This window comes from Cloeon dipterum, chromosome 4 (genome assembly GCF_949628265.1).
Source record: "Cloeon dipterum chromosome 4, ieCloDipt1.1, whole genome shotgun sequence".
Lineage (NCBI taxonomy): Eukaryota > Metazoa > Arthropoda > Insecta > Ephemeroptera > Baetidae > Cloeon > Cloeon dipterum.
Window position 1 is genome coordinate 25,041,513 of NC_088789.1, and position 11,776 is coordinate 25,053,288.

General features: G+C 34.8%; 2 protein-coding genes across 4 annotated transcripts in view; one reads left to right on the plus strand and one right to left on the minus strand.

Moving 5' to 3' along the window:
• Positions 1–11,776, plus strand: part of Vps35 (Vacuolar protein sorting 35) — a 197,252-nt gene that overhangs the window by 129,870 nt on the left and 55,606 nt on the right. The gene's annotated exons all lie outside the window — the stretch shown is intronic.
• On the minus strand, positions 331–10,049 carry LOC135944320 (baculoviral IAP repeat-containing protein 7-B-like). 2 transcript variants are annotated; one of them, XM_065491169.1, is made up of 7 exons: positions 9,738–10,049; positions 9,180–9,413; positions 7,859–8,144; positions 5,761–5,955; positions 3,232–3,679; positions 1,564–1,634; positions 331–1,509 (listed from the first exon to the last, which is right to left on the minus strand). In XM_065491169.1, exons 1-7 carry the CDS (start codon positions 9,993–9,995, stop codon positions 1,328–1,330), a joined length of 1,674 nt encoding a protein of 557 aa, XP_065347241.1. In that variant the 5' UTR covers positions 9,996–10,049; the 3' UTR covers positions 331–1,327. The 2 variants fall into 2 exon arrangements, with proteins under 2 accessions (XP_065347241.1, XP_065347242.1); XM_065491170.1 differs by having other exon boundaries at positions 3,232–3,664; positions 9,738–10,045.

Consider the following 11,776-nt stretch of genomic DNA (forward strand, 5'->3'; position numbering starts at 1 on the left):
CCAATGAGATATAATTTTATTATGTGTGTAAAGTGGGTAAAGTGTAGTCCCTTGCGCAGTCAACAAAATACATTCATAAAAATTATTTTGATCTTCGGATAATTCATAAAATCTGTTTTAAACTTGTATATAAATTCTAAGATTTTTTTTAAAATTAAACATTTTTTGATAGATCTACATTTTGAAAATTCTACAAGACTTTGAAAGGTGCATAAAATACATGGATTAGAAAAATTCATTACATCTTAGACCAAAACTGAATACGAATTTTAATATTTTCTTTGTATTTTTTATTGTGCAGGTTCTATTTTCTAAATGAAAAGCAAAATCTATGCAGTATTAATGAAAAGTTTATTTCCGCTTGATTCCTTACAAGCAATTCAAGCAATATAAATATTAATTTTAAAAGTTGCATCCAGAAGGGTTTTTGTAAAACTAATTTAAAATTAAATACACAAAAAGCATTATTTAAACACTTTCTTGAAGCTACACAAATTCTAGGATCTAAATATCTAAATCCCTCTCGTTTCTGACGGTAAAAATTAAGCAAACCCAAGAACTGTTCGTCCTTTTTCAATTTATATATGCAAAATTAAGGCAGAATGCAGATACAATAATATTTTGGCACTGCATTCGAATGATAATGAGGCCACTAGCCTGCTTTGTATTAACTCAGGTTCAATGCAATTGTAGCGAGATCCGTGACTAGATTAACCCAGAATAATTTAAATTATTACGGCATTCAACCTATGTATATTCTTCACCTAATCTCATCCATTATCACACTGTAATTAGTAATTCACGCAAAGATAAGAAATAATAAATATTGTGCTTAGACCTGGATTAAATGAGGTATGGCTTGAGCACTTAAAAAGACGCTAAAGTGGAAAAAAGAATACAAAATGAAAGGAATGATGTAATTGACTCGTACATTTAAAACTAAACAGTGTAGCAAACTCAAAAATTCAGTCGACATTCTTTGGATTTTTCTGACAGACAGGGTTCCGAAAAACCCGGGTTTTTTACATTTTACATTTTTATTGGGGGTAATATGGGTTTTTCAGATTTTCTTTTCACTGCATTTTTTAAGAAACGAAGAAATTTACTCCCCATACCCCAGGGCTGGCCAATTTTGCAACGCGCAAAACTTCAGAACCTTTATTAGCGTTAAAAACGGCTAAAAAACACAATTTTTATATTTTTGATACTGAAAATATGGGAGCCTTGGGTAAAATTTTATTTGGCTTTTTTGGCCTGGTTAAAACCGAGAAAAACCAAGTGGGGAAAATTCGGGAGGGGAAAATTCGGAACCCTTCTGACAGAGGCTTTACGAGAAGTAAGTTCTAACAGAGGCTTTGATTTCCTTCCGGCAGACCGGACAGAGGCTCAGATTCGGAGCGCACTGAACGCAAGTGACCAGGTGTCCGCACGGCAGGAAAACCACACCGACATCTTCATCCAGGCACACTTTGCACAAGTGGGCTTCGTTCGTGGTCGACTTGTCCACTTCTGCAATCATTTATTTAAGACTTGAGAGGAAATTGCAATCATTTTAATAGGTACCTGTTTCCTTCGGTTCTTCTTCGTCCTTCGTAGGCGGTTCGCGCGTTTCTTCTTTGTCTCTGTCTCTGTGGCTAAATGTTTTCTCGTCAGATATCAATGAATTTAATTGAATCCAATCAAACAGACTTGAGAAATTTTGTCGCTTGCCAAATATTTATGATTTCTTGACAGAAGATGAGGCGAAAATGTTTTTTTTTTAATTTGACTAGATGCCAACAAAAAGAAACAATTTGTATAATGACTAATTTCAACATTGGGAGTAACGATTTGATTAATTAATGATGGAGAGTAAATAAAATAACCATTTTGGAATGACTCTTAAAAAAGTTACAAGGAAACTCTACAGGGACAATTATGTGATGTTTTGGTTTTTGGTGAAATTTGTGTCGGTTTTCATGACGAGAATCAAACTGGAGGGAATTTGTTCTTCAATTTGACAAATTAAGCAGTTAATGGGACTTTGAAGTATGCAACCGTATTAAAATTTGATTTAAAATCCAATTTTTTCTAAATTTAGATAAAAAGACCATGTTTGATGAGAAAAATCGATGTGTGCGGGTAATTTTTGACATTCTGGAAAGTTTGTCCTGGGATTTGGACGTTTATAATAATTAGCCGTCGAAAAAAAATCAAAACATATTCTGAAAGCTCATGAAATTTCATATGATCCAAAAATGTATGTTGACTGAAAATCTGATAATTTAGTTTGTTTCCTCTGATCAAACTAAAATGGAGCTACATGACCAACAGTCATCTTAAATTTAAGAAATATTACCACAGAAAATATCATCACAATCAAACAAAACCTGGCTTTAAAAGGCTTAAACTAGCTGATATCGATTTTGCCAAACAAAACTCTGTATTTTTCAGTAAATCAATTTGATGTAGCAGGTCATTTTTCTCGTACAAAAATTTTATACCTAAAAACATGCTAAATGAACTAAAACTGGCAAACCAAATTTTATTTAGAAATGCTTTAATTTCACGACCTCATAGGAAATTTGGTTCCTATCTGGCCATAACTCGAGAAAACCATAAAATTTGAAACTTTTTCATCATTTAAAAGTGTTCAAAATTAATAAATTCACCACAAACCAAAAATTTACATCCTGAGAGTTGACTTGTGAGAATTTCACTCAGTTTATATGCTTAAACTGGCGCTGATAATTAAGTTTTTTCCCATTGATTAGAAATTTAATCAAAACTTGTCTTTTTCCTCGTTTTGTCTTTACAGTTTTTTCATTCCTGCATATATATATTAAATGTACAACAGCAGGATTGAATTTAAAGTCAGGAAAAAAGTGCAAAATATTAGCCATAGAACAGTTTCTGGCTCCTATTGCAAACAAAATAGAATTTAATAGTTTAAACTTCACATTTTTACAAATAAAATCAGGGTTTTGAAACACCCAGAAATTTTTTAATTCTGGGCACTGGCACATTAAATTATTCACTAAATTATTGCTAGGAAATCATTCTATCAAAATAATTTGATTATTTAACTTAGAATTGAGCTTGAGGAATGTTGTCAGTACGAAAATGTTATCAAATTTGATAATCACTTCAATAAAAAGAACCTCATTATGGTCTAGTACTCCACCGGGGAATAAACCAGTTGGCAAAGAAAAAATGCGACCAAATTTCCCAAGAAATGGAATGATCATCTACCTCGCCTCGCAGTTTTCAGCATTTTTGGCTTCAGTCTCAGTGTCTTCGTCATTCGCGCGCACGCCTTCTTCCTCTAGGGCCGCGGCAGTGGCGGCGGCTCCAACCACCTCCTCGTTCTCCCTCTCAGCTTGTCCGTTCTCCTGTTCCTCCTCCTGCTCCTCCTCCGCAACGTTATTCCTCGACTCCTCAGGCTGGTTTTCTGGCTGTACGCCACCGTTGGCAGGAGGTGGTGGTGGCTGGAGGTTTAGTTCGGCGACGGATATAATCGGAGGCTTGTTGCGCACCATCTCCTTCACGTAGTCCTGCCCCTTGGTGATGTTAATGTAGGGGCACAGCGAGAACCAGCGGGCGTGCTCCATCCACGGGTCGTCCATCGGGTCCCAGTTGTGCAGGCCGCCGTTGCAGTGGAAGCAGCTCGCGTGATCGTTCATGCCTGAATCAGAATTCGCTATTGGCGGTTAGATTCGGCCTCTAATTTGTTGGATAGTTTTGCTATCATATGGTTAATTTTCTTTGCATATTAGTTATAGCTCACCAATTTTTCAATAGGCAAAGATGAACTAAAATTTAAAGGTTTTCTGCATGATTCCGTGATTATCCAAAATATAGTTATTAAAATGAGTTAAATTAATTAAGAAATATTATTTATTGAATTTTTAAAGATGAACTATTTTGGGGTAACATTGGATTATATAAAACTTTATAAATAAATAAATAAAAGGTTAAAATATTATCTATTTTACTTAGATCCATGTCAGATTTTATGACGCTTTTATTTTAGTTAGAGAAAATTTCTAGATGGTTTTGGAAACAATTCAGACGATCTTTAACTGTTTCACTAATTTTTTTCTAGCAATCTGTTCATTTTTTTAGGAGTTGTTCACAGTTAAATTCAGTTGATTTCTCTGGTAATTAATTTCAATTTCACCCAAACTTAATTATAACTGAAATTTCTCCATGCTTTTTAGAAGTCAAAACCTCAACAGAAATAACAACTGATTAGAAAAAATTCACTTCCAGTCAACTTTATTCCAATATATTTTCGTCAAACTTGCAATAAGCTTAGGTTCTGATTGCAGAGACAACAAATTAATAAAGACACAATCACAAATTAAGAGAAAATAAAGGTTTGAGGCCCGATATCGTAAATTTCAAATTGAAAACTAAAAAAGGAAAAGTCGTTAAATCTCAATTTTCACCAGCTCATTCAATAATTTTAAAATTACATGAAAAGCTGCTTGAAAAATATAATTTGTTTAAAATTATCAAGTGCACTGAATATATTTTGTTCCAAGTGAATACCATTATTGACCGCATTATATATGACACAAAGCAATAAAAATTGATACTTTTCGCCAATTTCAATATTGTTTTTTAAAATAAAATTTAGAATAATATGCGCGTTCTAACTATAAATCCAAGTATTTATATTTTAAACAGATAGACCGACTTAAAAATTCACAGATTGCAGCAACTTAGTAAATTTGTTGATATTTATTTAAACAAGTTATTCCTAAAGCGATTCATAATCAACATAATTTTGTGACAAACTAAAGCTTTTCATGCTTCGATTGAGAGCATAATTGAACATGTTGTAAACTAAAACAGGAATTTTCTCTTTAAAATAAAAAACAATTCCTGTACAAGTATTTGTTGGTCACGCTCATGATTGTAAACAATAAACGTATTTTTATTTGACAAACAGTTTTGTTTAATTGAAAACAACTAGTGCGATCACTACTGCGCAATAAGAAAACAAAATACCCAAGTCACCTGATATACCTTCGATAGAGTCAAGTTTGAATCAAATCTATTTCTTTCGCTTTTTCCTTGTTAACCGCGAACACGATTTTCCCACATTGAGCAACAGTAATCCGCGGTGGCGGTTTCTAGTTTCTGTGAAATTTAGACGAGGTTTCCAGACCAACAAATGAGCTATCAGATTCATTGCTGACCCAAAGCAATATTAATTTATTTGATTCTGTTTAACAGTCCAAAGAACAATTAAATTTGCCAAGAAATTGTCTGATTAAAAATCTAGTAAATTTATAAAAAAAATCACCGATAAAGACTAAAATCATCACGCTCATAACCGTTTTTATTATAAAGTGGTATAAATTTGTAGGTTGTTGGATCACTGATCAGATGCATCCTGTTTAGATTTTTTATAACCCTCGTCTCATAAAAATAAACAACTAAATTCATACAAATATCTAAACTATTTTAGAAATTTTGAGAATTGAATGCCAGGTATTGTGTCTGATGTTCAGGAATTGTTTTCAAATGAGTAAATTCCGCATGAATCGGAAACGAATAATGCAATTTTAGGATTTTAGTGCGCATTTTAATATAATCCTGATCACCCTTGAACTCTCCTCAAAACCTAAAATTCGATCAAATTCGTTAATTTTTCTGGTGAATTATTTATTTCGATAAATCTGACTGCAGAAATGCAATAGTTAAAAAAAACTATTAAATTTTAATAGAAAATTTCCCTCATTGTCAATCGGATACATTAAAAGCCCTCACCTTGGTAAAAGAATCCTGCAGCTGCCAAGGCATCTGGCGTGGGCGTCGCCCTGGGCCAGCCAGAGAACGAAGCCAGCCTCGCTTGCACGGTCTGGTAGTTCGGGTGGATGGGCGGCCGGTGGGCCACAGCGCCAAACCTCGGATTGTTGGAGAGCTCAACATTGTCCATGTTTACAGGCGACAACTCATCAGGACCTATGTTCAAAAATAAGATTTTTCAGTGTCAGAGATATCAATCATATTTATCTATTTTTAATTTTTGACAAATTGATTTTTTAACATGTATGTAATTTTTTTTGGTGAGAATAAACAAGCATTATTTGTCATAGATCTCATAAATCAGCCTGGATTTCTTGTAGCAATAGACCAATACGCATTACAACATCGCATTGCAACACAAATTGTGAAATAAAAGTACTGAATTTTAGGTACGCTTCGGCATGAGAAATAATTTTCTTGCGAAATAGAGGAAGGGGAGGTCTCCTAAGGGAGGGAGGGTACAAAAAGTCTTCATGGTATATTGATTACAATGGGCCCCTTGACAAAGGTTTTAAGAAGAGTAATTGTTGTTCGGGGTTGTTATTTGTCCAACCCCGATGTTGAAATTATCACCAGAACAGGTAGCGTCAACTCAAGTTTTTACTGTGCAATAAATAAACGCCCCAGCAACTGACCTTGAATTTGAGCATTTGAAATGAAAAGAGCTGTGTATCAATAGCATTAGAAAAAGAGAACAAAGTGGACAGCATCAGCTCCAGAAATTAGCTCGCCACGTGTTTGTGCGAGGCTACATGGGCGCACTTTTTGCATTTTCTCACATCAGCAAAATTGATTAATTAATAATTATACACATTAAATCATTGTACATTATTTGAACAGTAAAAACTCAACCTTTTCCGGCAATACGATTGATGTGTAGAAATGACGAATCAATATAAATTACAGAACTTATTAAATATGCCTAATATTTAAGTTATTGTTTCATTGACTGAAAGTTGCAAAAAGTGATGTTAAATAATTAATTAATAATTCATATCTTTTAGGATTTAACAGTTTTCAAACGGAATAAAAATTATCTGCACAAATTAGATTTATCGAAGAAAGAAATAAATCACCAGAAAAATTAACGAATTCACCAGTTGCATAAACCCTAAGTGTTCGAAGCTGCCAACAGATGGCGCCACCGTAGACTTTCGATTTTTAGGCACTTCCACTACGATTTAAGACTCAATCTAGCTACTGTGCATTCTTCAATTAATTTGCTAATTTTTGACGTGCTGAAAACCAAAATCGGTTCGGCCAATCGCCGTAAAATCGTGAAAAACTATTTTTTGAAATAAAAAAATCTTTTCCAACGTTTCTACGGCGAATGGCTGAACCGATTTTGGTTTTCAGAACGTCAAAAATTAACAAATTAATTAAAAAAAAAGCAAAATAGCTAGATTGAGTCTGAAATCGCAGCGGAAATGCCTTAAAACCGCTTAAAACAAAATTTTAAGAAAGTCTGTGGTTGCGCCATCTGTTGGCGGCTTCAATAACGAAGGGTTTATGCAACTGGTCAATTTGATCGAATTTTAGGTTTTGAGGAATTTCAAGGGTGATCAGGACAAAATTCCTAAAATTGCATAAATCGTTTCAGATTCAAGCGGAATTCACTCATTTGAAAACAATTCCTGAATATCATAGAAAATACCAATCCTCAGAATTTCTTAAATAGTTTAGATATTTGAATGAATTTAGCTGTGATGTAGACCTAAATTCAAATAATCTAACTAGCCGGCAAATTTTAGGACATGTAGGCAGCCGCCAGCCGCTGTGAAATTGGCTAAGCAGCGCCAGCCGCCAATGAATAGGGGCCAAAATTCCAAACAATGTCCTCCGGCCCTTTAGACCGTTAAGCACAATAAATCCTCACATTTAAAATATTGTCAGCCGCGCCAGCAGCCACCGTGCAAAAAAAATCAGCTAAGCCGCCACCATAAATCTCGCGGCTGACACTATCTCAATATTTCTCAACTCTAAATGCGCATTTAAAAATAATTGTGAGCGCATATATTAATTCAGCCCCACGCTCATTCTCATTCACAAGAAAACAAACCTGAAAAAGGGTGGATGATCAGTTGGCCTGGTGGGTTTCTAATGCCGTACACGTCTCCGCCTTCTTCGTCGTCGTCATCGTCAGAGGAGGTAGATACGATTTCGTAATTGTCGTCGTCCTCGCCGTGGTCAATCAGGACACCACTGCCCGTTTCGTCAAGAGGAACGTTGCCAACCATGTAGCCCATCAACAGTGGACAATTTGGACTGAATCCCCGGTGCTCCCGAATTGGATCGTCACCCGCTTTCCAGTTGTAAATCTGTACCGAGCAAAAGGCACAAGCCACCTGAAATGAATAGGAGAGAGAAAAATTTATGAAAAGATGTTTTTTTTACTTTAATCAGCAGTTAAACTATTAAAATATATCATTAAATTTTATTTTGCTCTAAAATTCTCATTGCCTGCTCAATTCTTGCAGTCCTCAAACCATCAGGAGGGTGTACAAGCAGTGGGTAGCGGGACAAAAAATGGCAAAAATTTAATAAAATCAAGAGGGTCAAATTAAATATAACACATAAAAATAATTAAACAAAAAATCGTGTTTATTACAAAAGCGAAAAAACTGGCGTGTTAATTTTTTCAGAAAAGAGTATTTTATACAGAAGTCTGTGGAATGTTGAAATGCAGGATTTCGTCTTGGTCCCGGTAAAATTGCGCAACTTTCAACAACCAAACGCGAACTTCCTTGTTGCAAGAAAAGGTTAACAATCAATTCGACAGTGAAAATTTGGGTGTTTGTTGAACGTTGCGCAATTTTACCGGGACCAGGACGAATTTCACTTTTCCATGATTAGAAAAGGACAAAATTAGAAATTAATAAGGAAAGAAAAAATGAAACGGTAAAAATAACAAACTTGGTCTAATCACAAGAATTATCAATTCACCATGTATATTAAAAGGAAACGATTTCAGTTGCTATTTTAAATCCAGTTTGACTTTTTAGTCAGGAGATTAACTAATCCAACAATGTATTTCGATTTTCGATTCACGATAGTTGCAACAAACACCGATTTCGACACTAAATTTCACAATCATTCTAGTATGTAAGACTTACAATATTTTAACTGATTGTTAGTAAACAATAACCCCGAGAAAAATTTTTGAGACAAGCAAAACTTTACGAAAATCCATAATACGCCTAATTTTAATTTGTTCATTAAATTGTTTGGTAAAAAAACGATCAATTTTTTTGAAATAATTACATGACGTTTTAATATTTAGACTCTCCGTCCCAAAGTAAGTTAAGATAAGAGAAACAACAAATAAATTTCCATAGTAAAATCTACGCAGCTAAGTAAGCAAATACATAAATGTGCAATACCTTATCTCCTTCTCTGAGGTAGTACAGTCCGTTTCTGGCGAGCGCCTCAGGCGTGACGTGCGGCGACGACCACCCTCGGTAGGACGCGAGCCTCTCGGACTCGATTCGATAGTCCACCTGGGCCTGCGAAAACCCTGCTGAAGACTCCCGCCGCAGAATCGGAACGTTCCCACACTCCAATGGATTTATCACAAAGGGACACTCCGGATTCAGGGCTCTGTGCTTCACCATCACCTGGGAACATAATAATAAAAATAGTTTCTTGTTAAACGAGAGAAAACCTTGGGTCGGAAGTGGGGCGCTTGCTCCCCTTTTTCGCATTGGTTAAAAATAAAAACAGGAAAATTCGTTAAAGCATAAAGCATGCAGGCAACAACCTTTATCTTCGGAGCAAAGCGCAGGAATGCTGAGAGAAGCACGAATCACCTTTGTTGTCGATTTCTAATCCCCTTTGGAATTTTTCCTCCCCCAATTCACGTGCGCAACGCAACGACTTTTAAACATTGAGCAATGATTCACTCACACCCTGACGCCAGCAAGCTTTTTTTACACGTGTACCTGGTCATTGTATTCCCAGTTGGAAAGAGTCCTGTTGCAGCTGAAACACTGCACCTCGAGCTCGTTGCCCGTGTAGTAGAAGCCAGCCTTGGCGATCTTTCCGCAGTCCACGGCCGCGTTCGGGGGCCACGATTGGAATGTCTCGAGCCGACGCTTTTCGTAGTTCATTTCGGGTCCCTTCTTGCACCCTGACGACGGCCCAGGGGTGGACACTTGAGCGTCCGAGGTCGATTCCGAAGGGGAGTCTTCATCTGACATTTTTCGTCTGTCGACGAGTCGCAGTTTATTCCTGACTGAGCGACTGGACTGAACTTAGTACTTAGTACATTGGATGGAGTTGGAGAGGAGAAAATGTTTGTGGGCGTCTCCTCTAACCAAAACAACAAATGATCTCATTGGCTGGTGACGTCACGCTTCGAATACATAATTCTCATGCTGCTGTTGCGCGCGTGAATGCGTTACGCTCGGTGAATAGCAGTGTGCGCGTGTATTGCGAATGTTGTGTAATATGAATGAAGCTTCGTTTCGTAATTTTGCAGTAACTTTTCCGGGTACAATATATATTGGTCATTATTTTATCTCCGCGTGCATGGGTTATTTCGGTGATGATGACACGGTTTCGTACATCTTCTAAATTTGAAAGAGGGAAAGTGCTAAATTTAACAAGTTTAAAACAATCAAGGGAGGAAAAAGGCTAAACTATTTGAACACTGAAAGGGTTCATTGCTTTAAAGTGTCATTGGATTTAAGTGTCTAGTTTGTCAATTATGGGGCCAAAAGTGACTTTTTCGAAAAGAGTGGGGAAAGAGAATTAATATAACATGATTAAAATAGTCTAAAGATATTTAAAAAAAATTAGAATCGCTTTTTAACAGGTCAGAATAATTTATTAAAAGGACAAAATTAGTATTTCAAATTAAAAAACCGAATTTAAAGAATAACAATAAAATTAAAACGAGATGATCAGCTTGCAATATTTCCTCTGGAATCTAGAATATCAATAATTTTATGGTATTTTTTTTTTGGTATTTTTTTTTTATTTTATTAATGACCATGATCCATGATTATTTCTTTTCCTTGTTTTGCTAAATAATTCCAAGCTTTTAGAGAGAAAATTCAAACCAAAGAAATAAGGTTTGAACCAATAAATATGTATGATTTCATTCTTAGAAAAGGAATCAAAAGGCAATTGATTTTGTTTTAAAATGTGTCAGTATAAATAACATTTGCGAAGAAAATCGCTGCATTTTTTATGAAAAAAGCACAGTAAAAATGATTAGATAATGATTGATAAGTACTATCAATAAAAAATTATAAAATTATTTATAAATTATTCAAATGATAAAATGGCTTGTACAGATAGTAAAATAAAAATTAAGATTAAAAACCGTACTTTGCCTTAAACCTTAAATTATCAAAGGTATCGAAAATTATGAGAAAATATTACTCAAGGCCTTTGAGGGACGTGAAAAGAAACTTTAGATTTTTAGAAGCTTGGAAAGGTCAGTCAGCTAACAGAGAAAAAATGGAAAATGACTAGAAAACAAGTCCAAAAATATTCAAAACGTTTCCTAAAGTAGTAGTATTATGCTAAATTAATTCCAAAATTTAATACAGAGATTTTTTTTTTGTATATTCACGACTGAAGCGAATGAATTTTAACGAAGAGATAAATTTGTATCAGTTGAATCATGGAATAAAAACAAAACCAAAATTTAAATGAACTTATTGTGTCATTAATTTGGTTCTTATACTGACTTTTGGACAAATTCAAAAGCCATTGGTAACAAACCAGCGGAGATAAATAATTATAAACCAATATTTACTGACAGATAACTGTTTTCATGAGATAACAATTAGAGCACTGTCAAACAACAGTTAATATCAACTTTTTATCAATGCATTGAGTAAAAAAAACAGTAATCAATTACAAGATAATATTATTATTCTCTTATTTTCATGGTGTTTATCCCAAAATTGACTTAAATCTCTGAATTGTTTCATTAGAGAATAAATAATATGTATATTGTACTTAATCT

What these genes read in the sequence shown, in the direction of transcription:
- LOC135944320 (XM_065491169.1), bottom strand. Translation starts at nt 9,995, where the DNA reads ATGTCAGATGAAGACTCCCCTTCGGAATCGACCTCGGACGCTCAAGTG. An exon ending in ACCTCAGAGAAGGAGATAAG is followed by an intron (nt 8,145 to 9,179) that starts GTATTGCACATT and finishes TATTCATTTCAG; the next exon opens with GTGGCTTGTGCCTTTTGCTC. An exon ending in AGAAGAACCGAAGGAAACAG is followed by an intron (nt 1,510 to 1,563) that starts GTACCTATTAAA and finishes AAATGATTGCAG; the next exon opens with AAGTGGACAAGTCGACCACG.